The sequence below is a fragment of the Heloderma suspectum genome, chromosome 4, assembly GCF_057233095.1.
Source record: "Heloderma suspectum isolate Gila_16-S chromosome 4, 16-S_ref, whole genome shotgun sequence".
Taxonomy (NCBI): Eukaryota; Metazoa; Chordata; class Lepidosauria; order Squamata; family Helodermatidae; genus Heloderma; species Heloderma suspectum.
The window spans coordinates 145819644-145843486 of record NC_139461.1 but is presented as its reverse complement, the minus strand read 5'-3'; the positions used below and the strand labels follow the sequence as shown (position 1 = coordinate 145843486).

Below are 23843 nucleotides of genomic sequence, written 5' to 3'. Positions count from 1 at the left end.
GTCTTTGGATCCAAAGCCCCCAGATTTCTCGATGAGTTCTTGGGATCAGGCCCATTCCTTTTTTCCATTCCCATTGATTTCAGTCGTAGGGAAAATAAACCAAGGACCACTGGAAGAAAAAGTGGTCAGGATCTGACCCCTCCCCTCCTGCTCTGCCTGCTTCTCTGGGCATCTCTACACCAGCCCCAAATCCTGCATTTAAAACGGGGCTTTCTGCTTCCGTTTTAAATGCAGGATCACAACAACTCCCTTTTTCACGCTCTTCCTTTTGCCCCTCCTCTCCCCCGCTCCCCGTATCTGAGTCTTCCATGTCTTTCATTGATCTCGCTCCTCTTCTTGCCGCTTTTCCTCTTTTCATGGAGGGAACTCAAGCGGAACACAAGGGGGTAATTTGATAGCTCATGATCTGCGATCTATTTAAAAACGGGACAAGGGGCATTTAGTGCAGGAGACGCCCTGGAGGCTCATGGCAGGGCCACAGCATCATGTAAAGAGCCTGCAAACGTCCGTGAAGGAGCATCTCAATCGCAAGATAAAAGTCCCGTGTGAAGGAGCCCTTTGTTGACCAGGCTCTGGATGCCACAGGGGCTCCACAGTGGATCTGTCTCATTTAGGATTGCTGTGTTAGGTCACAATCATTTACACAGTTACCTGGGAATAACTCCTATTGAACTCATTGGGGCTTACTTCTGAGTAGGCATGCATAGCATTGCACCATTAATTAGATTTTTTAAAAAGATGTTTTGGGTACAGCCCTACCGATTGCACCCTCGCCACTTGGAAGCCCCCCAACTTGGAGGCTTCCGAGTTTCCTGTGCCCAAGTTGGAGGGGCAGGGAAGGAGGCTGGAGGGGGCTCAGGATAAATTACTGTGTTATGTATTCACCCATAAGTCTGTTCTGTCCTGTTTCTGCATTAAACTGCAATTTTAAAAACCCCACACACAAAATGTGCATTTAAATATTCATTTAATATCTATTTTAAAATCTCAAAGGGTTGTGTCCAATATTAATCCTACTTAGAGTAGACCCATTGATGTACTTTAGTCATGACTAATGTAAGTCCCATTAATTTCAATGGGTCTACTCTAAATAGGACTAACATTGGATACAACCCAAAATATGCATTTTTAAACATATTTTGCTACATTTTTCGAGCCCAGAATTGCATCAGAATATTTGGAAGTGCAAAAGTTAGTGGATAACTAAATTTTGTTCTGCACATGAGTCCAGGAGGTGTGGATCAGAACAGGTTATATAGGATCCTGGCTAATGGATTCAGTGAGACAGAGCAAGCTTGCCCCTTTTGAACCAAACCAAACTAAACAGAACAGAAGAAAGACAAAAATGCTCAAGGTCAGAAAATCCAGTATCATAACCAAAGTACAACTTCAAGATAAGACACAGTGACTGTGGACAACCCAGTGTGTTCCTGTATTGTGAAGAAAGCCACGATGCTGTAAATGCTTCACTGCACATAGAGAATGACCTTGTTTATCTCAACAGCTTGAGGAACTTCCCAAGCGTTCTGTGCTTACATTGATAGAGCTTTATTTATAGTATTTTACTGGCATAAAGCTACCTGAGAGACACGCAATAAAGATATAGATAACACCACTTCAGACGTGAGTCGTTTTACTGCAGTATTTAATTCTTCCATGGGAATTGAGCCTTTCTGCTGCAGGGGAGGTACTGTAGGCTATGGGAGGGATACAGAAGTTTAGAGGTTTACAGGTTTACTTGGTGGAACTTCATTCATTTCTGCAACCAGGAAATTCTGTTTTAAATAAATGGAAAGAGATCATGAGACCATGTTTCCCCAGTCGTTGTGTGCATTATTTTATGCATGTCCCAACCACACTCTTTAGATTGATCAGTTCCTAGTTTTGACCTATAGATCGTTGGGAAGATGGAAGATGGAAGAAGCCTCACCTCAAATATTAAGTAATGTTCTTTCAGACGATATTCTTCAGCCTCTTTTGACTTGAGGCCTTTCACTACTGGATGTAGCTTATGCTCAGTTAACTCATCCGCAATTTGTCTCATTTTATTCTCATGAGACTGCAACTGTTCCTCCTTTGGGGGGAGGGGGTAGAAAGAGAAAGATGTGAGCTCTTTAGACATACCTACCCCAAACACATTTACCAGATTTCAGACCTGGCACTTCTTTTGGAGACATTCATTTGGGACTGGATCCAGGTTTCCCAAACCTCTGCATTTTACAGTTCTTTATTCACAAATTCACATGACATATAGCCACCAAGGCACTTGAAGATGGCAGTCCCAGTGTCAGCACCTGGCATCCTAGGGCCCCACTAGGGCCCAACAGCACTGATGTCTTCCCTGGACCCCCCACCCCGGCTAGATCTACACTACTGTTTTATAGTGGTATTGAAGTGCACTGATAACTGTTGGGGCACATTACACATTCGATATACCACTTTGTAGTGTCATTTCCTGCTTTTTATTTCATATTATCCAAAATAGCACAACGAATGTCACTGTGTGTCCTACGAGGTATAAATGGGCAAGAGGGATATAGCATTACCATGATGGGATCATGATGACACTACACAAAGTGTAGATCTGGACAGAATCTAGATGCCACTATTTAATCTCCCAGAATGTCCTGGAGTGACACTATGTTGAGAAATTAAAATTCCAGTTCCTGGACACCCTTGCAGCACTGATGCTGCTGCCACCACTGCCAGGTATGCCCAAAGAGGACCCACTAGAGGGCATTTTGCCCTCAGACCTGAAGCCAGCCCTGGAAGAGTGTCAAATGCTGATTAGCACTATTTTTGGAGTATGTTTACATAGAGCGATGATGACAATTATTAAATAAATCATGAAATGTGCATTTGAGATGGGGCAATCTATTCGCTGGAAATGTAGGAACTTCAAATTATGATTTAACATTTCATTTGAAACAACATGTCCTGTTGGGAGTTCCACCACTGGGCACACATTTCATATACCCTGAGAGGGTTCCTTTCAAGTCATACCCACTACCAAATTGCCATTTCCAGCAAACAAATCGCCCACAGTGTGCTGTGCCATTTCATAAATGCACAAGGTTTGTGTTCAAAATCTGCCATCTTTCTTCTTCAGTTCTTATTAGAAAACTAAGCTATTTGACTGTTCCCATAGCTGAGATACAGAGCTTCAACATTCTGGTGTACAACATAACATTTTATCGTGCATCCAGTCTGCAGACAATTTTATTTCTCTATAAAAAATATTTTTGAGTCACCTTTCAGCCCAGAAGGGCTGGCAACTTAATTTTAAACTTTAAATCAACTTATAAACTTAAAACATTATACCCCACAATTAAGAACAGGGTAAAAACAATATTTAAAAATAGAGAGCAGAGCTGATACAACAAAAATAACTTGAAAGCCGTGCAAAACAAAATGTTTTTACAGCCCTCCTAAAACTAAACAAAGAAGGAACCTCCTTAGGGAGAGAGTTCCACAACCAGGGTGTCACTACAGAGAAGGGTCTGTCCCATGTTCCCTCACCAACCTAGCTTCTCTTGGTGGTGGGACATAAAGAAGACCCTCTTGGTAGGTTCATATGGGAGGAGCTGGTCTTTTAGATATCCTGGCCACAATCCATTTATAGAGAAGGGCCAGCACCTTGAATTGTGCCCCAAAACAAATTGTCAGCCAGTGAAGCTGACAGAGGAATAACAGAATATGGTCAACAAAGTGCATGCCAGAAAGCAATCTGGATGCTATATGTTGCACTAGCTGCAGTTGAACACACTTCAAGGGCAGTTCCATATAGAGCGCACTAGAGTATCTAAACAGGAGATGATTAAGGTGTGGATCACTGTGGCTGGATCTGTCTTCTCCTGGAAGGGGTGCAACTGGTACAAAGACATTCCTGGCTGCCACAACCACTTGACCCTCCAGGAGCAATGGCAAGATCAGGAGCATCCCCAAGTGGCAAACCTGATTTTTCAGGGGGAGTGCAACTCCATCCAGAAGAGGCTATACCCCCAATCCCTGATTAGGTTGTCTACTGACCAAAAGTACCTCCATCTTATCTGCATTGAGCCTCAATTTATTAACCCACATCCAATCTATCACTGCATCCACACAACAGTTCAGGACTTCCACATCCTCCTTGGTACTAGTTGACAAAGAGAGATTGCACTGGGTATCATCAGCATAGCAATGAGACCCAACTCCAGAGGTCCAGATGCCCTCTCCCAGCAGCATCCTGTGGATGTTAGAAAGCACAGGGGACAAAATAGAGCCCCCAAACCTTATCGACCCATGGCCACTGGGCTGACCAATAGTCTTCCAGCACCACCATCTGGGAGTTGTCAACCAGGTAAGATCAGAACCACTGTAAAGCAGCATCTGCAAGTCCCAAACTAGCCCCAGAAGCATACTATGTCCAATGGTATTGAATGTTGCCGAGAGGTCCAGCAGAACCAATAGGGATGTGCTCTTGCTGTCTAGTTCCTGATGCATATCATCCACCAAAATGACCACGGCTGTTTCTACCCCAAAACCCAGCCTGCCCTGGACCCAGATTGAAAAGGATCCCAGTACTCGGTGTCATCCAAGAAACTGAATACACACATCCTTCACACACATTCCCTTCCATGCATGGACTAAGCAGGATCCATTGGGCTTGCCTCTGATGTGCCCCTTGATTTCTGCATAGTTGGTGCAATGCCTGAAAAGGGGAGCCTATGCTGATGCAGCTATATGGCCGTAGGCTCCCCACGCAATCAAAATCTGGCACGAGCTGGGGTTCCCAGTTATGTGGAGTGCCTACATGCAGCTTTATGTGCACGCTGGCTCCCCTTGTCAAACGTCGCACCAAACACATGGATGCCAATGGTGGGGTTGGTAATGTCAGGACCTCCCCTGTCCCAGATGTTTAATATATGCATAGGTGCAAATGTGAGTGCAGCCCTCCCAGACTTTTTACACCAAATGGAATGGTGCTCCAGAGAGGCTGTGGCGAGAATGGAACTGGAGTGTGTGTGTGTGGGGGGGGGAGCCCCAGTGCATTGGATGCTTCCTATAGGCATGATAGCTTTTATATTAAATATTTAAATAGGTTCTACCTGTAACATTGCAACCCACACTAGGAATTTACTTAGGAATGTAAATTTAAACATCTCTCTCATAGAGCATCTCTGCACCAGCCTAAAATCCCGCATTTAAAAGGGGACTTTCTGCTTCCGTTTTAAATGCAGTATCACAACAGACTCCCCTCACACATGCTTCCTTTCCTTCTCCCCTTTCCCCTCCTTCTCCCCGTATCTGATTCTTCCATTATCTTTCATCAATCTCGCTCCTCTTCTTGCAGCTTTTCCTTTTTCACAGAGGGAACTCAAGCGGAACACAACAGGGTAATTTGATAGCTCACTATCTCCAATCTTTTAAAAAACAGAATAAAGGTCATTTAGTGCAGGAGACACCCTGGAGGTTCATGGCATCATCTAAAGGGCCCACAAACTTCCGTGAGCGAGCAATCTCAATAGTAGGATAAAAGCTCCATGTGACGAAGCCCATAGGCTGGTCTAAATATGCAGCATGAGGTGAAGGTTGGAATGAAGTGGTTGAATGGACTGTTCCACTTCAGATTGCAAGAGGGGAATACCATTTTCAAATCCCCCCCGCCCCATGTAAAACTCCTTGCAAATAAAAATTCAATAAATCTGGAAGAAAGATTTTAGTTCAGTCCTTTCTCTGCTGCACTGATTTTCTATTCACAGGGAGTTTTCAAAATAGAGAAGCTTTCAAAAACAACATCTCCAACTATAGCCCAAAATGTTGCAGTTCATTCTACCAGCTCCTTCTGCTGCATGATGACTAGGCCCTAGTTTTCCTTTCTTTTCTCTCAACCCTAACTCTGTTTAGGGACAGAACTATACGCTACAGGCCATCTAGCTTCATACCTCCCATCTGGTACATTCAAAGCTCCAAAGTAGTTCCTTTCCCCAGCAAGAGAGCCAAAAACTTTTGCCAACTACCCCTCCCCCAGATGAGAAGGGGAGTAGTGCCTTCACTCATGTAGCAATACCCGAACTGGCAACATTGGTGTCACCCCTTTGGGGATGCCTTCACTGGGGTCACCATGCTTGCCGTGACATGCTGCAGTGACAGGCCCAAGAGATATCCCACTGCCCCGAGAAATGATTGCCCAGACTGGAACGTGAGAGCAGTTTCACGAAGCTGGACTTGCTGGAAAACATGTTCCTGGTAGTAGCTATGCTCATGAGTACTTTTGCAGCTTCATCTCTTGCATCAACTATACCTGCTCCTGGGGAAAGAGGACTTGATCAGAACTGAGCATGCCTTAGTCACAACTATTTGGATCATGTGATTCCATTTCCTAGGCTTCAAGTCCATTTCTAGCCCCATTCAAAGGGATGGCTGTTACCTTTGAGGCCCTAAATGGTTTAAGACTAATGTACCCAAAGGAGAGTCTCTTGTTGCATGAGTCTGCCTACGTCAGGCAAGTTATCGGGGGAGAGGCTTTTGCATATCCTGCTGAATGGGAGAGCCCCGCACCCCCTCTATCTAGACTGTGGAACTTCCTGCCCCAGGAGATCCATCTGGCCCCCTCTGCGAGGTAAAAACTATTTTATTTTAACAAGCCTATAGGTTTGGTTGATTTCTAGCCTTTATCTCCCAAAGTCTATTTTTTCCTCTGCTGGTTTTAGACTGTGTCGTATTATATTGTGATTTTAATTATGTTGACTGTAAGCCACCTTGTACATTGCTATATGCAACAGAAAGGTGGATTATAAATATTTTAAACAAATAACAAACAATAGAGATGTTGGAAATGGAACAGAGGCACTTGCCAGTCTGGCAGCATTTAAGCTACATGCCTCTCACCTTTGTCCCAAAGTGGATAAATACAGAGAGGTCAAAGAGCGTGAGGACCTTTAATCCCAGGTTGTGATGTTGTATGATTCTCAATGAATATGCTAAACACGGGAAGAGATGGAGAAAACACAGGACAAGACAAATCCTGAGGTATGCCTGGCATCTTTTATAGTATTACATTCAGCAGTTGGCTGGTTTCATGCTCCTCCTCCTCTTTCATGCACACGCACGCACGCACGCACTCGCACTTTATTTTCACCTGACAGAGCTTAGTTGTTGAAGATGGCAAGAGAGGGCGGCAGAATTTCTTCATGGAGCAGATAGCAGCTGGAAATGCAGGAGCAGAAAAAATGGCAGCCACCAAATTTATTCTCAGGATCCAGGACAACATTTCTCCTTTGCTTCTATGAAAAGCAGGCAGAGTTGGAGAAGGGAGAATTAGAGACAAGAAAGAAAGAAAGGAAGGAAGGAAGGAAAGAAAGAAAGAAAGAAAGAAAGAAAGAAGTGCTATGCCAATATGATTTAAAAAATGATAAAAGACTGGGACTGACCTTGGCTTTTTATCTGATCCATCAGCAGCACATAGGAGAGACATAATATGTTTCTCTTTCACCTCACTAAGCAATCCTTCTGAACTGCTGTCTGCTTATAGACTGTGAAAAGGACCAAATACCTTAGTCCACATCTTCGTATCAGCTCAAGTTATCCAGAGGGCAAGTTTCATGTAATCTTGAAAGTTTGTTTTGTTTTGTTTTTTTACTGAAGTGGCTGTTTGCTCTTGTACTCAAAACATATTAGGGTCATAATACTTTGATTATTCAGAGTGTTACTTTTTGAGGCTTCACTCATTGTTGTTCCCTCCTTTATTATGGCATACTGAGCAACGCAGAATTGATAGGGAAACTGGTTATTATGCTCTGAAATGTCAACATGAGTGAGTTAAGTTCAGGCAACAGGTACAATGCAATGAGTTCTAGAAGCATCAAGAAGCTCTGGCCATTGTGTGGACACTGAGATATATGTTGGTATGTTGCTGATGCAGATCACGAATGACTCAGTTTAAATCATGTGAAAAAAAGATGCATTAATGAAATCAGAATAAGTGTGTACTGTGTTATTTTGGTTGTGAATGGGAAAGCATTTATATTTATTTATCTCCTTATTTTAGATGTGTAATCTGTATTTTGACCAAAGCTGGGCTCCACTTACAACAAATAATATAATAAGCCATTAAAATCCCATTGAAATCAATAGGCATAAGAGCTGTTTTAAAAACGCAGCATGAAGGACAGGGCTAAAAACATTTGGACCATCCTTCCCCAACCTGGTATTCTCCAGATCTGTTGGACTACAACTCCCAGCAACTCCCATGCTGGGAGCTGCAGTCCAATACATCTGGAGGGCACCAGGTTGGCGATGGCCGATTGAGACATTCAGCTCAAAAGTCCTGCAAAATGAAATGGTTTCATAGTGCAATCCTCCCCAGAAGTAACTCCCACTGACTTCAACAGCACAAATGAATTCTTTTGGGATACTTACTCCTAGGAAAGTATTATAGGATTGCAGTCTGAATCCAACTGTTCAAAAGCTAGAAAAAGAGATGGCCTGATGGACTTTACTGGATAGGGAGCGCCATCATCAATCTGATCACAAATCACAAAAGAATTCATTTGTGGATGTAAGTAACCAAGGAGGTTCACTTGAAAGCTTAAAGTCTTTAAGGTACCCTGGACCCAGATCATTTAGAGCTTTTTTAAAAAAAGGTGCCTGGAAACAGGTAACCTGTTCAGCTGTTTCTATACCAGGGAAATAAGTTTGCTGCCCCTGAAACTAAACCGTAACTGAAGTTTCTCACCAGTCTTCAAACTTTCAAAGCCTGGACCCAGAGGGGAGGGCAGCCGGGACATCGAACAGAGGCAGGTGGGCCATCTTACCATCTTATTGGCCCTGCCTGGGACTGTGTTTGCTGCGGGAGAGGAGAAGCTGCCCCCCTGGCTGGAGCTGGAGCTGAAGAGGGAAAGAAAACCTCCCCCCGGGGCTAATCACAGCTGATTTGAGCCGGCTGGGCCTGAGTTCCCTTGGAACACTCATAGCAGCCCAGCTCTGACGCGGGGCGGCAGCGCCCTGGTGGCAGCGCCACCAAAGGTGGGGGCGCCCCTTTGCAGGGAGCCGCTTCGAGGAGAGCTGCAAGGGCCAGCCCCCCCCCCAACACTGGGTTGACTGGTTTTGCAGCTTTTATGTGTGGGGGCTGGTTGTTTGCTTAGGATCCTGTTATGTGCCTGGGAGAGAGGACATATGGCCAAGTCAGGGTACTTGAGGGGCCCCCAATTAGGGTGGTTATGGGTCAAGGGAGATATGGCATCAGGAGAAGGGCTAGCCAGGTTAGGGGAACATGGCTGAGACAGTTGACGGCTGTGCCGTGTTCCGGCCCTCCCCCCCAGCTTCAGGCATGTTGGTTGCCCTATCAGCCTGCCCTCGGCTCTCCGGACGCTGCTGTTAAATGCCAGATTGGTTCAAAATAAGACCTCTATCATCCATGATTTAATAGTGGATGAGGCAGCTGATCTAGCATGCATCACTGAGACCTGGGTGGGCAAGCAGGGAGGAGTTAGTCTCTCCCAGGTCTGCCCACTGGGGTATTTGGTTCAGCATCAGGGAAGACCTGAAGGCCGGGGAGGGGGGGTTGCTGTGGTCTACAGGAGTTCCATCTCCCTCTACAGGCTCCCTGTCCGTGTGACTACTGGTCTGGAGTGTTTGCACCTTGTGTTGGGCCAGCGAGACAGATTGGGGACACTGTTGGTGTACTGCCCACCCCGCCGCTCAACAGGCTCCCTATCTGAGCTGACAGAGGTAGTCTTGGGTGCGCTGTTGCGATCTCCCAGACTGTTGGTTCTGGGGGATATCAACGTTCATGCTGAGGACACCTTGTCTGGGGCGGCTCAGGATTTCATGGCCTCCATGATGACCATAGGACTGTCCAAACATGTCATTTGCCCGACGCATGTAGCAGGGCATACTCTAGACTTGTTTTTCTCAACTGGACATGGAGATGGTGATCTGAAGGTGGGGGTGCTTTGCATCAGTCCCCTTGTCATGGTCAGATCATTACCTGCTGAGGTTTAGACTTACAGCAGCTTTTTCCCTCTGCAAGGGTGGGGGACCTGTTAAAATGGTTCACCACCGGGGGCTAATGGATCTGGATAATTTCCAGAGGACTCTGGGGAGGTTCCCGGCTGATATGGTGGGCTGTCCTGTGGAAACCCTGGTTGATCTGTGGAATGCAGAAATGACCCAGGTGGTTGACATGATTGCTCCTGAGCGCCCTCTCCTGAGTACAGCTCATACTGCTCTGTGGTATACCCCACAGCTGACAGCGATGAAACAAAATAGGAGACGGCTTGAGTACAGATGGAGAACTCCTAGTGGATGCAATCAAATGCTGGTATGTGCCTATAGCAAAGTATATTCAGGGGCAGTGAGGGAGGCAAAAAAAAATCATCTTGCTGCCTCTATTGAATCTTCTGTCTGTTGCCCAGCAGAGCTGTTCAGAGTCGTCTGGGGGCTATTACATGCCAGCCCCAAGGACACTGTAGACCCCTCTGAGGCCTGCTGTAATGCACTTGCTAGGCACTTCCAGGATAAAATCTCTTGCAACCTCCGGGACTTAGACTCCAGTGTTACAGCAGGTGAATCTGGTGAGGGATCCAGAGCGCAGCCTTGTCCTGTTCTCCTGGATGAGTTTCAGTTGGTACAGCTCGAGAACGTCGACAAGGTGCTCGGACAGGTTCATGCAACCACTTTGTACTGGATCCTTGACCCTCTTGGCTTATAAAATCTGGCAGGGAAGGAACAGCTGGCCTGGCCAGGGAGGTGATTAATGCCTCCTTGCGAGAAGGAGTGGTCCCGGGCCACCTCAAAGAGACGGTAGTGAGACCACTCCTGAAGAAACCCTCCCTGGACCTGGAAATCTTAGTAATTTTAGGCCAGTGGCAAATGTTCCTTTCCTGGGCAAGGTTCTTGAGCGGGTGGCTGCCAACCAGCTCCAGGCACTCTTGGATGAGACCGATTATCTAGATCCATTTCAGGCCAGGTTCAGGCCGGGTTCTGGCATGGAAACAGCCTTGGTCGCCCTGTATGATGACCTATCTTGGGAAAGAGACGGGGGAGTATGAACTTCTTGATTCTCCTTGAGTCTCGGCGGCTTTCGATATATCAGACATGGCATCCTTCTGGAATGATTATCTGAGCTGGGAGAGGGAGGCACTGCACTGCAGTGGTTTTGCTCCTACTGGGAGGGTCGGCTCCAGAAGGTGGTGCTGGGGGAACACTGCTCAGCCTGGTGGATTCTCCAATATGGGGTTCCACAGGGGTCAGTTTTGTCCCCTATGCTGTTCAACATCTACATGAAACCATTGAGTGCGGTCATCCGGAGTTTTGGAATGCGTTGTCATCAATATGCTGATGACACGCAGCTCTATTTCTCCTTTTCATCCTCTTCAGGTGAGGCTGTGGATGTGCTGAATCAGTGCCTGGCTGCGACAATGGATTGGATGAGGGCTAATAAACTAAAGCTCAATCCAGATAAGACTGAGATGCTGTTGGTGGGTGGTTCTGCTGACCAGATGGAGACTGTTCAACCTGTTCTGGATGGGGTGGCACTCCCCCTGAAGGAGCAGGTCTGTAGCTTGGGGGTCCTCCTGGAACCATCTTTGTCACTTGAGGCTCAGGTGGCCTCAGTGGCATGGAGTGCCTTCTACCGCCTTCGGTTGGTGGCCCAGCTATGCCCCTATCTGGACAGGGATAACCTGGCTTCAGTTGTCTATGCTCTGGTAATCTCCAAGTCAGCTTACTGAAATGCACTCTACGTGGGGCTGCCTTTGAAGACAGTTCAGAAGCTGCAGCTCGTGCAAAATGTGGCAGCCAGATTGATAACAGGGACCAGAATGTCTGAACATATAAGACCGATTCTGGCCCGCCTGCACTGGCTGCCTGTATGTTTCCAAGCCCGATTCAAGGTGCTGGTTTTAACCTATAAAGCCTCACATGGCTTGGGACCACAATACCTGATGGAGCACCTCTCCTGACACATATCTCACGTACACTACGCTCAACGTCTAAGGCCCTCCTCCAGCTGCCTACTCCGAGGGAAGCTCGGAAGACGGCAACAAGGGAGAGGACCTTCTCGGTGGTGGCTCCCAAATTATGGAATGATCTCCCTGACAAGGCTTGCCTGGTGCCAACATTGTTAACTTTTCAGCACCAGGTTAAGACCTTTCTCTTCTCCTAGACATTTGGCAGCATATGATAAGTTTTAATTGATCCTGGAATAGCATATGGTTATGGTTGTCTGCTTTGAGATTGCGTGTTGAAGTTGTTTTAAATATATGTTTGTGTATATTGTTCTGTTCGTGTGTTTTTTATGGAATTGGCTTTTAAAATCTGTATGTTGTATTTTTAAATGTTTTAATCTTTGTAAAGCACCTAGAGAGCTTTGGCTTTGGGCGCTTTAGAAATGTAATAAATAAATAAATTTAGGGAAGCTACACATAAAGCACATTACTGTAATTTGGTCTGGAAGATACCATGGCATGTATAGGGCTGACCATGGCCACCTTCACACCTTGTTTTTTTTAGCAGGATCGTTCTTCTTTAATCACTGTTTTTTGAGGGAGCTTTAAATGACGACGCTGCTCTCCAGCTGCTATCTCACAACTTCCCCTCCCTCTTCCCATGTTATTTGAGAATGGGGAAAATCAGACATTTTCTGTGCTTGTGAATGAAATCGACCTTTCCCCCCTATGTATTTCCCCTTTAGTGCTTTGTCCCGCTTTGTGTGGGCATGTGCTAGGGGGTGTTGCTGGGTGGTGTTGAATAACATTGTCATGACAACAAATCGGTGTGGGGGAGAAGGTCACTGACCACACTTCCAGTGACTGTGTCAGCCTCTCTCCCATTCTACTATGGGTGCTTGAACTATAAAGTGGTTAACCATCCCAAATGCTTCTCCAAGATCCCCCTGAACACAGCAATGTTTACTTCTGAGTAAACTCATTGTTTGTATTTTAAGGCTTTCCCTTCCTGGGAGCAAGTGCCACTGACATCTGTGTGACTTGCTTCTGAGTAAGTGCCATTGAAATCTGTGTGGCTTGCCTCTGAGTAGGCACGCATAGGAGTGCATTGTAAGTCTACTTAAGGTCTCCTATCCCCTTCAATGCATTTACTTTGAACCTCCCCCTCCCATTGATTTCACTGACTGCTTCTTCTCCCTTTTGCTCACCAGTTTGATGGGCTTTTTTCGTATAGCCATTGAATGGACTTGCACTCATGCCTGCGAAAACATCCGTATGATTGGGAAGCCACTACCTCTTCTCCTAGCCTACCTTGCAGGGTCATTGGGAAGCTAGAATAAGGGGGAAGAGCAACAACAGTGGGGTGGGTGGGGGAGAAAGCCAGGAGATGGGAAGCCTCCTCTGGAAGCACAATGAGGACCCAAGGAAACATATCTGGGTTCTCTCCACCTTTAAAGTCACTAGAAGGGATTCTGACTTCCCTCCTGCTGGGAGGAGTGGAGGGATGGGTGGAGCCATCAGTCATGTTACAGGAGCCAATGATCAGCCTTCTGTCGTGATTTTTCCATGCAGCCATGAAAAGCTATAGTGCAGAGGGAAGCTCTATGAGAGATGCCTGTATACAGGGATAGTCTAAATCCCGGAAAGGAGCTGGGATCAAAAGGATGAGTTTGTAGTGGGATTAAATGCCAGGTGTGAAGACAGCCCATGTCCCTATCCAAATCCACCAGGAGAGGGAGCAGCTTAATCAACCTAAACTCATAAATCTAGGGATGTACGAAAGTCACTTACCTGTTCGTGGATTATGTTGATGGTGGGGGGGAGGCGTTCCGTCCCTCCCCCCGGAATCCTGGCCGGCCGGCTCTGCTCCGCAGGGATTCTGCGGAGCCGCCGGCTGGCTCTGCCAGCAGCCAGACATCGTTTGCGTCCCTGCAGTCAGCCGTGATAGGCTACGTAAATGTTTACGTAGCCTATCACGTCTGACTTAAAAAAAACACACACACGCGAAAATAAGGGGAACGCAAATAGCGTAGCGGATGCTACACTATTTGCGTTCCCCTTATTTTCGCCGTCTTAGTCTACATAAATCGTGCCAAAATAAGGAACACAAATGGCGGCGGCCGTGGGCACCGCCATTTGCATAGACGCGTTGTTTTTTTTAAAAAAAAAAGTCAGACGTGATAGGCTATGTAAATATTTACGTAGCCTATCCCTTTTTTTTTTTTAAACCTAGCCGTGATAGGCTACATAAATCTTTACGTAGCCTATCACGTCTTTTTTTTTTAAAACTGGAAATGGCGGCGGCGGCAGCCAGTCAGAAGACTGGCCGCCGCCGCCGCCCGGAAGATCTGCCCCAGATAAGTCTCATCCCGGGGGGGCGGGGAGCAGGCTGTTCCGCCACCAATTTCGGGGGGCCGGATGCACTGGCATTCGGCCTCCCCGAGATCCGTGGCGTAATTCTCTGACATCCCTACATAAATCACACTCCTAACCATGGATCCTAGGAGCAACTAGGGATGGCGGAGAATTTCTCCCCGAAACTTCGGGGGGCCGAGCGCCAACATGTTCGGCCCCCCGAACAAGTTTCGGGGAGAAATCCTCCGCCCCCCCCGCCCCCCCCCCCAGGACGGGACTTACCTTCCCTGAATGTCCCTCCCGGCGGCGGGTCCGGCTGGCGGTTCGTCCGGTGTTCGAGCGGGGCGGGAGCGGCAGCCAGTCTTTCGACCGGCTGCCGCCCCCGCCATTGCAATCAAAGAAAAAAAAAAAACTGTCCCCTGATAGGCTATGTGACGATTCACGTAGCCTATCACGGCTAGATTTGCAAAGTCAGCCGTGATAGGCTACGTGAATCGTCACGTAGCCTATCACGGGTGACTTTAAAAAAAAAAAGCGCGTACGCGAATGGCGGCCCCCATAGGGAGCCGCCATTCGCGTTCCTTATTTAGTTGCTGTAGTCTACGTCAATGTTTACGTAGACTACGGCGAAAATAAGGGCAACGCAAATAGCGTTGCCCTTATTTTCGCCGTAGTCTACGTAAAGATTGACGTAGACTACAGCGACCAAATAAGGAATGGGAATGGCGGCTCCCTATGGGGGCCGCCATTCGCGTACGCGCTTTTTTTTTTTTTTTTAAAGTCACCCGTGATAGGCTACGTGACGATTCACGTAGCCTATCACGGCTGACTTTGCAGATCTAGCCGTGATAGGCTACGTGAATCGTCACGTAGCCTATCAGGGGACGTTTTTTTTTGTTTTTTTTTACTTTCGTGTTCGCGGCCGGGCGAGGCGGGAAGCCTCCTCCCCGGCCTGAATTTCGGCCGGGCGAGGCGGGAAGCCTCCCCCCCCGGCCTGAATTTCGGCCGGGCGAGGCGGGAAGCCTCCCCCCCTGGCCTGAACTTCGCGGGGGGAGCAGCGAAGCGCTCCCCCCCACCGCGAAAAAGCTGCGAGAAAAGGTAAGTGACTTTTGTTCACCCCTAGGAGCAACACAAAATCCTAGGAGCAACACCTTCAGACTGCAAACATGGCCCTATAGGACCATATGACACACAGCCAAAACACCTCAGATGGCGGAGCACCCACCATCGGTGTAACCATTTTATCTGGGATGTGCTTGAATTTGCTGGTCCTCATCCACCCCATCACAGTCCTCAGATCCTTGTTTAAGGAATCCACCACCACATCTGCATCAGAACAAAAGGGGAAGAACTGCTGCATAGAGATGGCAGCACATCCCAACCCCTCCCAAATTCCAGTGACTTCACACAGATGTTGATTAAGCACGAAGGATAAGATAGATTCCTGCAGTGTCAGACTGGACAGTACTTATTGGATACAGTCACAGTTTCTGAGGCTATCTTCTTGTACCTTTCCAACAGGTGGGTAAGGAAACACTGCAGCACATTCTCCACAACTTTCAAACCAGATGGGCAACCCAAAATATGGATGATATGGTTATGGTATTGAAAACCACCAAGAGATCCAGGAGAATTAATAGGATAACATTTGCAACGTCTGTCTCCTAGTGAAGGCCATCAACCAGGGTTATGAAGTCAGTTTCAGACCAGATCAGACTCACATGGATCTAGATAACCAGCTTAATTCACAAGTGTCAGAAGTTTTACTACCACACAATCAAACAAATAGGGGACCAGCCTAAAACTTCCCAATTCAGACTTGTCCAGGATATGTGTCTCCAAACCTTATTTTGCTACCATTGTCTTCAAGGAGGCAGGAATTACCTCCCTGATCAGTCCAATCAGCCTCCTACAGCTAGATGTTATTTGACATCGTAAATGTCTTCTCGGTGGTGGCACCCACCCTTTGGATAGAGAGGTTGGGGGTGGAGCTTGACGGGCTTTCACCAGCTCAGCCCCTCAGACTCCAGTGTGACATCCGCCAGGTGGCCCAACTTGGTCTGTAGCGAGCCAGGCCAGCTGGCAGATTGTCCGACTTTGAAAGGCAGTGGTGATGGCAGTGGTGGTGGTGGTGACGGGGCGGGAGCGCTGCACCATGACAATGCCCTCCCTCCCTGTCTCTGCCGCCGCTACCACCTTTCCTGCCACCACACAACCCGACCTCCCTGCCGGTGCCAACTCCAGCGTGCAGAGCGGGGGCTCTCTGGGCTGGAGTTGGCACCGGCAGGGAAAAAGGGAAAGCTGTGCGGCGATGGCGGTGGCAGAGGCAGGGAGGGAGGGCAGCACCACAGCACAACCCTGCCTGCCTGCTGCTACCTCCTCGCCACCCTCCCACTCTCCCTGCCAGTGCCAATACCAGTGCCAATACCAGCAGGGAGGGAGGATTGTGCAGTGGCAGCAATGGCGGCAGCAGGGAGGGAGGGTTGCGCCATGGTGCTGCCCTCCCTCCCTGCCACCACCCCCACACAACCCGCCCTCTTGTCCTGCTGCCATCAGCCCCCCGCCCAGAGAGCCCCGGCCTTCCCTTTCTGATGTACTGGCTAGGGGCTGATGGAGGCAAGGCGAGAAGGAGGGCTGCGTGGAAGCAAGGGAGCTTTTTTTTTTGAAACTCGATGTTCGACAAATTACAGCGAGGCAAGCCAGCGGTGCCCAGGAATTCATTGGGCCCGAAAAGGGCCAGATTTTCCCTGAGTGGACAGCCCTACCTTCAGAACACTCTCATATGTGTGGTACAAGAGGCAGAAAATGTTGCACGTTTTAACTGCCTCTGGAAAACACACTTGTTCACACAGGCTTTCCCTGAGCTGTGAGGGGCTCTGCTGCTACCCTGTTGTCATGTTACGCTGTTGTCATGTTTTTAATTCTTTATTATTTTATCTTGTTTCTATACTGTTATATTGTATTTTAATGTGAACTGCTTAGGAACATTAATATATTAAGTGATACAAAAGTGTTATAAATGAACCAGGGGCAAATGGGCAAATGGGGGCCACCTTGGCTGCAGCTCTTTCACTATTCGTGGGAAAGTGGTGACTTCAACAAGTCCACTCATGAGCAAGCGAGGGAGGGAGGGAGGGAGGGAGGGGCAAGACGGATCGAAATCGATCCTGTCCAATAAGAATGCCCAGGGAGGGATGTTGCATTGCAGCAGCTAAATTAGACAGCCAGAAAGACTTGGAGTAGATTTTCGGGGGAGCGAGTCTGTTATCTAGTGTCAAATGGCATCTGCAAGGAGCCGTTTCCTCCCTGCCCCCTTACTGTTCTGAGAACTCAGATTGGGAGGGGTGGGGTAGGCATGGCCATACAATTTTCAATTTCTTGCTGGTGCTGCTCATTTCATTTCTCTCCCTCTTTGTGTGCAAAGCTGCTTCACCCATGCAAATCAATCTTGTTTTTTATTTTTTTATTTACGAGTATTTATAACCCACTTGAATCTAAAGATTTCAAAATGGTGTACAGAAATTATAGAAGCATACAAATAAGGACAAATACATAGAATATAAGCATATCTACATAAGACAGTAGGCTGCACTACACTAAACTGATGGGTCTTCAACTTTGGCCTAAAAATAAAAAATGATGGTGCGTATCTAATGTCAGGGGGAAGATTATTCCACATAGTGGACACATCTTTTTTGTTCGTCTCCCCTGTTCTATAGTCTATCCTCCTTTCTCCATTCCCAAACCCCACTTGCTTTTCTCTCTCTCATTTCCCCTTTCCACACCAGAAAGAAAAAAGACCAACTCTCTTTCTTTTGTCCTCTAGAGGCTGATTAAGATAAGACCTGTGAAAGGGAGATTCTGCAGGGAAGGAAGAAAATCTGGAGTGGATTTCTCCAGGAGAGAGGCAAAGACTGGGCTTTATAATCATGGAGGATGAGGCTAGTTATGATGGCTATAAATTACCTCCAATACCAGAGACAATAGGTCTCTGTATGCCAGTTGCTAGGGAATACTAGCAGGAGGGTGTGTTGGACTCGTGTCCTGCTTCTGGGCTTCCCACAGGTATCTGATTGGCCACTGTGTGAACAAAATGTTGGACAAGACAGGACATAGGTCTGACCCACCACAGCTCTTGCATTTTTAACCCTGGTTTTGAAAACAGATGCTTGCCAGGGCTTCCAGTCATAGAAGTAGAGGCAATATTTAAAGAGACCTGCAAGGGACTCAGGACAGAGTCTGAGGAACAATACTGTCTCCTTAATTCTTTGGGAAGGGCAGGCTACCACTTGGTGGGTGGAAAGGGAAAGGCACTCTGCATGTGTTCAGAGGCACTTTTAATATATTCCTGCTGGCTAGTAGAAATAACTTTTGGCTACTGTGCATCTGGACATAATTTGTGGACCCATGAAAAGTGGGATATACCTATTTTAGATTGTTAATTGCACCCAGTCTTTTTTCCAAAGCGCTCTGAATGGCTTACACAGAGTTCCTGGGCAATGTACCATCCAGGAATCTTGCAGAGCCAGACTTGCTTAGCTTGCATGATAGAACTATCATGTGTCTTCAGATAACAAGGAACTATAATGCTAATTAAGCAGTAATGTCCTGTCTTCCAATCCTGTCTTTCATAATTAAACACTATGACAAAATACTGACACTTGGTTAAAGAAGCCCCTTAATATGGAGAATGTTTAGACTGTCCACAATTTGCCACATTAAAAGACAAATAATAACAGCCTATATGGATTCTACTATGGTACTTACGGGGCTTGGAAGAGGAACACTCTCCAGTCCGCTGTCTTCAGCTTCAGCACATTGGATTTTTTGCTATAATCAGAGGCTTTTGTGGCTAAGGCATGGTGAATGCGAATAGCATGCTTTAGATCTACTTCAGAAAGATCTTTGTCAGGTTTGTATTCATCCTGTGAAGGAGAAGAAAAATAAGGATAATAACTGAGATATAATCATGCTGGAAGAGATTCAGTAGGCTTCCAAAACTGTACCTGGCAGATGTTTATCCAGCTTTTCCTTAAAACACACACACACCTCAAATGAAGAAAATATCTTTTAAAAGAATTAAGAGATAGAAGATAAAAGAGAATCATCAGAGGACATTCACAAATATGCAATACAAGTTGTATGGTCAAAGGTTAAAGAAACAGTGACTTGGATCCAAAGAACCATGAACAGAATGAGTCCATTTGTTAGCAGTGGTCTATAAACTATGGAGTGAGCTCTAGCAGAAGGCTCTGTGCAACAATGTATCTTGAGTAGCATCATGATGCAGGATGTACTACATAGGTCTGGTGCATTTAGACATGTGACATGTGGTGGGGAAATAGAGAGGGACCTATCTTGTATAAAGCCAGTGGGGTGTTGCAGAGCGAAAAGAGAGAGTGTCATATACTGCAGAGGGTTTTTAAAAAAATCTTTTTATTTGCAACACAACGATAACAACAACAGCAGCAGCAACAACAAAAGCCAAAAAAGTGGGGGGGATTATATGATGGAACATATCAATATACAGTCATCATTACCTATAAGTAAAAGGGAAGAAGAAGAAGAAGAAGAAGAAGAAGAAGAAGAAGAAGAAGAAGAAGAAGAAGAAGAAGAAGAAGAAGAAGGAGGGAGGGAGGGAGGGAGGGAAGGAAGGAAGGAAGGAAGGAAGGAAGGAAGGAAGGAAACATGAGGAGGGGGAGAAAAAGGATTAATATCTCCATTTCAAATATATGTGTTAATATAAGCAGTCCATATGTCTAAATAAACATCCATATGACTTTGGAGGTTGTTCAAATGTAGCAAGAACAGTAAGATCTTCAGTCTATTGAGTGATAGGTGGTGGGTATTTTTCCTTCCAATCCAAGCTTGAAGTATAAGTCTCTTTGCAACTGTAAAGGCTCTTACTATCCACTTCTGCTGTCCATCCGTTAATCCCCACATCACAGGGAAGTAGTTTAAAAGTACATGTACATCCACTATTATCACCAATTTTTCAAGAACACAGTTTATACGAGCGATGACTTCCAACCAAAAAAAGAGCCACTACAGGACATGGCCACATCACATGCCTCAATGAGGCGTTTTAATTTTAATTTAAAACAAAATTAAAACAGACCAGAGTCCTTAAAAACAGAAAAAACTTCAAAGGAAAAACAAGGAAAGGGGAAAAAAAACCCTGCGTCCCCAGGTCAAATGACAGCATATCACACCCACACTAGCTCCCCACCACTCCCCCTGCCTGCTGCAACTATAGATCAAGCCAACATTGCATTATATCCCCAATATGTAAATATATGCACATATAAAACATGCCATTCCATTTCTGAAATGTAAATGTCTCCAGTTCAAGCTCAAGTTAATCATCACTAATAATAGTGATGATTAACATTTTGTACCATGAGTGAGCAGTTCCACTCGTGCCTGTAAAATGAAAATCCCTCATATTAACCAAGGGTTATGATTGCATCAAAATGTGCACCGAACAGGACAAATACGACCTTTTCCTCCAACAAAACTTTATTATTGTAGCATGTGCTCAATTCTCTGCACAGTGTGTGTGTGTGTGTGTGTGTGTGTGTCAGAGAGAGAGAGAGAGAGAGAGGGAGATGAATTACCTTCTGTGATGCCCTTCCTAGTGCCATGGACATCAACACCTGTGCACACACATACACACCCTTCCTCAAGCAGGTCCCCTCCTCTGTGGTGATTGTGATGTGCTGGGGGCTCTAACCTGACCCTCACCTTGCCCTGTCATGATCCAGGAGGTTCCACACTGTCCCTGTCCCTGGGTGGTTTTGATGTTTCAGGGAACATCAAACGGGCTCAACTCTCGCGCCAGTCTGTGCCCTTCCCCTATGGTAGAGATGTACGAAAATTTCGTTCCTGTTCACAGATCATGCAAACTTGTCCTGTTTGCAGCCCCATATGTGAGCAGGAACATAATTCTCAGGAAATATTTGAAATTCCCCAAACTTCTGAAAATGCACACTTGCACAAATCCCCCCACCCACCCCCAAATCCACTTGTTCATGTTTTAGCCTATGGGGGGAAATGCACATTTTCAGTTGGGAAGGAAAAATGTGCATATTTTTCAATAGGGAAAAATCTCTTCCATGGCTTCTCCCTTGCAAAAGCTCACATGCACCCTCCCTTCGTTAGTTTACTGGTGTTCCCATTACACTTCTCAGCTGCTGTATTAAATCTTAGATGGCCTCACTAATATCCACAAGTTCAGCCTGTGTAGCCTGTTACGTTTGTTTGATGTGGTTGCCAGACTTCTGAGAGTAAGGCCTCATCATGCAACCTCTATTCTTCTTGAACTTCCTGCCCTTGGGCCCACAAATCCCTAAGGAAACAGGAGTGTTGGGCACCTCTCGGTTGCCGGACACATGCCCCACATCTCAAATCATTATTGTCTTCTCTTCTTGTTGCATCTGGTAGTGATGATCCGTAGGTATTTCTTGTCATCCTATTATTGGTAGATACAACCAAGGCAGAAAGAATAACAATACAAAAATCAAACATCATGTGGTTACTGAACAGTCAGCTGGCATCCATACACTTCCCAAAATCTTAATCAGGAAACACAATCTTACAACAGGCATGTTCACAAATAGCCTGCTCATGCGGTTATTCCTCAGGTGTAATGCGCTGACAATGTAAATTTCATCAAAAACATAGTAAGTTCAGAGAAGTGTTTGAAATTGATTGATTTGTCTTTCTGACCAAGCTTGAAGAGCAAAACCTCTTATATGTGTGTTGAATGGCAGTGAGAGATCTGTAATATTCAGTACATAAATGAAGGAAATTACACTCCATACAAAACAAAGCCAGCCAACCATAAGATGAATAATAGTCATTATGTCCATAACAGGAATTCCCACTTGGCATAGCATCTGAAAAGTACAGTATACACACAGAAATAAGGGATTCCTTGTGGAGATACACACTGTCGTATTAATAAATATTTGTTAAAAATTGCTATATAAAGCTGACATCTGGTGTATGAAGGCATTCTCTCTAAAACTGGAACACAGTATGTCTTCTGCAGTCATTAAATTAGTTATATGGAGAAGCTGTGTTGGGGCTGAAGTTGTGTTGGGGCCATTTCATGAAAGGTTAGTCCAAGATGCTGAAATGTGGTTTGTACATTTCCAGACTGCTTTTATATTGCACCATTTTCTGTAGCTCTGCTCCAGTGTATGCTGGTGTTCTCCATGTGCCATGACTTGTTGTGCTGCAGTTTCTCCCAAATGCTTCCTAGCTACCACCACTGCTTGCAACCAGCTGTACATGACATCATGTACCTGGAAACAATCACAGCCATGTCCAATGAGAGCAGAAAACTTCTCTCTGCTCCAAATTGCCTGCTGCTGCCATTCAAGTTGTTCTTTGTGATGGCACTGTGGATTCAAAGAGTACTTGTGGGGAGAAGAGGGGAGGGCTTCTTCTCTGTCCTCATTCCTCTCTGCAGATGCAGTGGGAGCAGCACCATTGGGTCTTCTGAGGGATGACATTTCTCATTAGATGTGCTGCTCTCTGTGCCATGCTCCATGCCCTTTGCTGTGAAGTCTGAACTGACCCTTTCTATGTCCAGGTTGCACAAGCATTTTGCATTTTACAGTGCTTTGTGCATGTGCAGGAGCACTGTCACCTGACCCCAAAGGTCAAACCTGTCCATCACTCCCTGTAAAGCACTGGCCTCTGAGCCATCTCCTCAGTGCCTTGTAGACATTTTATGATGCTACAACAGTGTAGGTCTTGTGGACTGTACCCATGGCCAATCATCAACTCAGCATGAAGGTGCTGTACTGCAAAAAGGGAACGTTACTGTAGTCTGAATGTGCAGTTTGTCTGCAATGCGCATGGGTTAATAACAAAATTATATACACATTTCTCTGGGAGCACAGACAACATGTAACTGTACTGCTTGGGTGTCATATATGGGTATATCTGCCCCCCTCGCCATTCTGGGACTGCAGAACGTTTGAGGAAATGGTGTCCAGGAGGAAGCCCACAGCTAATCAGCTATTCAGCCCACAGCTATTCCCACGCATGTGCAGAGGATGCCAGTGGGGGCTGCTTAATGTATTGTTCCCCCTCTTTGACAATGAACAGCACATTTTTTAAGCAGCAGCAGTGCAGTGGCCTCCTTCCTTCACACAGAACGAGCAGCACATGAGGAAATGAGTGGGGGAAAGGAAGGAGGGGGCTGGCTGCTGCCTTGTGTGTGCAGCAGTCAACTGCAGCCAAGCTGGGGCTCAGTAATGCAGAAGAGGGCTGTGCCCCAGGGCTTTTATAGACGTTTACTGGAGCTGAAGCCAAGGGGCACACAGTGCTGTAATGGCAGCAGCAACAGAGACACTTTCTCACGTAAGCACTTAGCTGCTGCAATTAACTGGAGGCAAAGAGCAAAACGCACTGGTAATGCTCAAGAACAAAATGCTCAGGTAAGAAAAGCTGCCTTGGGGGGCAAGGGGTAGGTTTTTGTGTGTGTGTAGCACAAACATGAGCCTGAGGCAGGCTTTTAGCAGACTGTGGAGGCCAGGGTGCAAA

The 23843-nt window shown here is 46.3% G+C and overlaps 1 protein-coding gene across 1 annotated transcript in view; it reads right to left on the bottom strand.

Annotated features, from left to right (window-relative positions):
- The window catches only part of PSD2 (pleckstrin and Sec7 domain containing 2), an 86558-nt gene that overhangs the window by 1481 nt on the left and 61234 nt on the right, over window positions 1–23843 (bottom strand). The window contains exons 11-13 of the mRNA XM_084848167.1: window positions 19053–19210; window positions 7121–7265; window positions 1931–2074 (exon numbers count right to left, since the gene is read on the bottom strand). Of these exons, the coding sequence (XP_084704293.1) occupies window positions 1931–2074; window positions 7121–7265; window positions 19053–19210 (447 nt within the window). The remainder of the gene's footprint in view (window positions 1–1930; window positions 2075–7120; window positions 7266–19052; window positions 19211–23843) is intronic.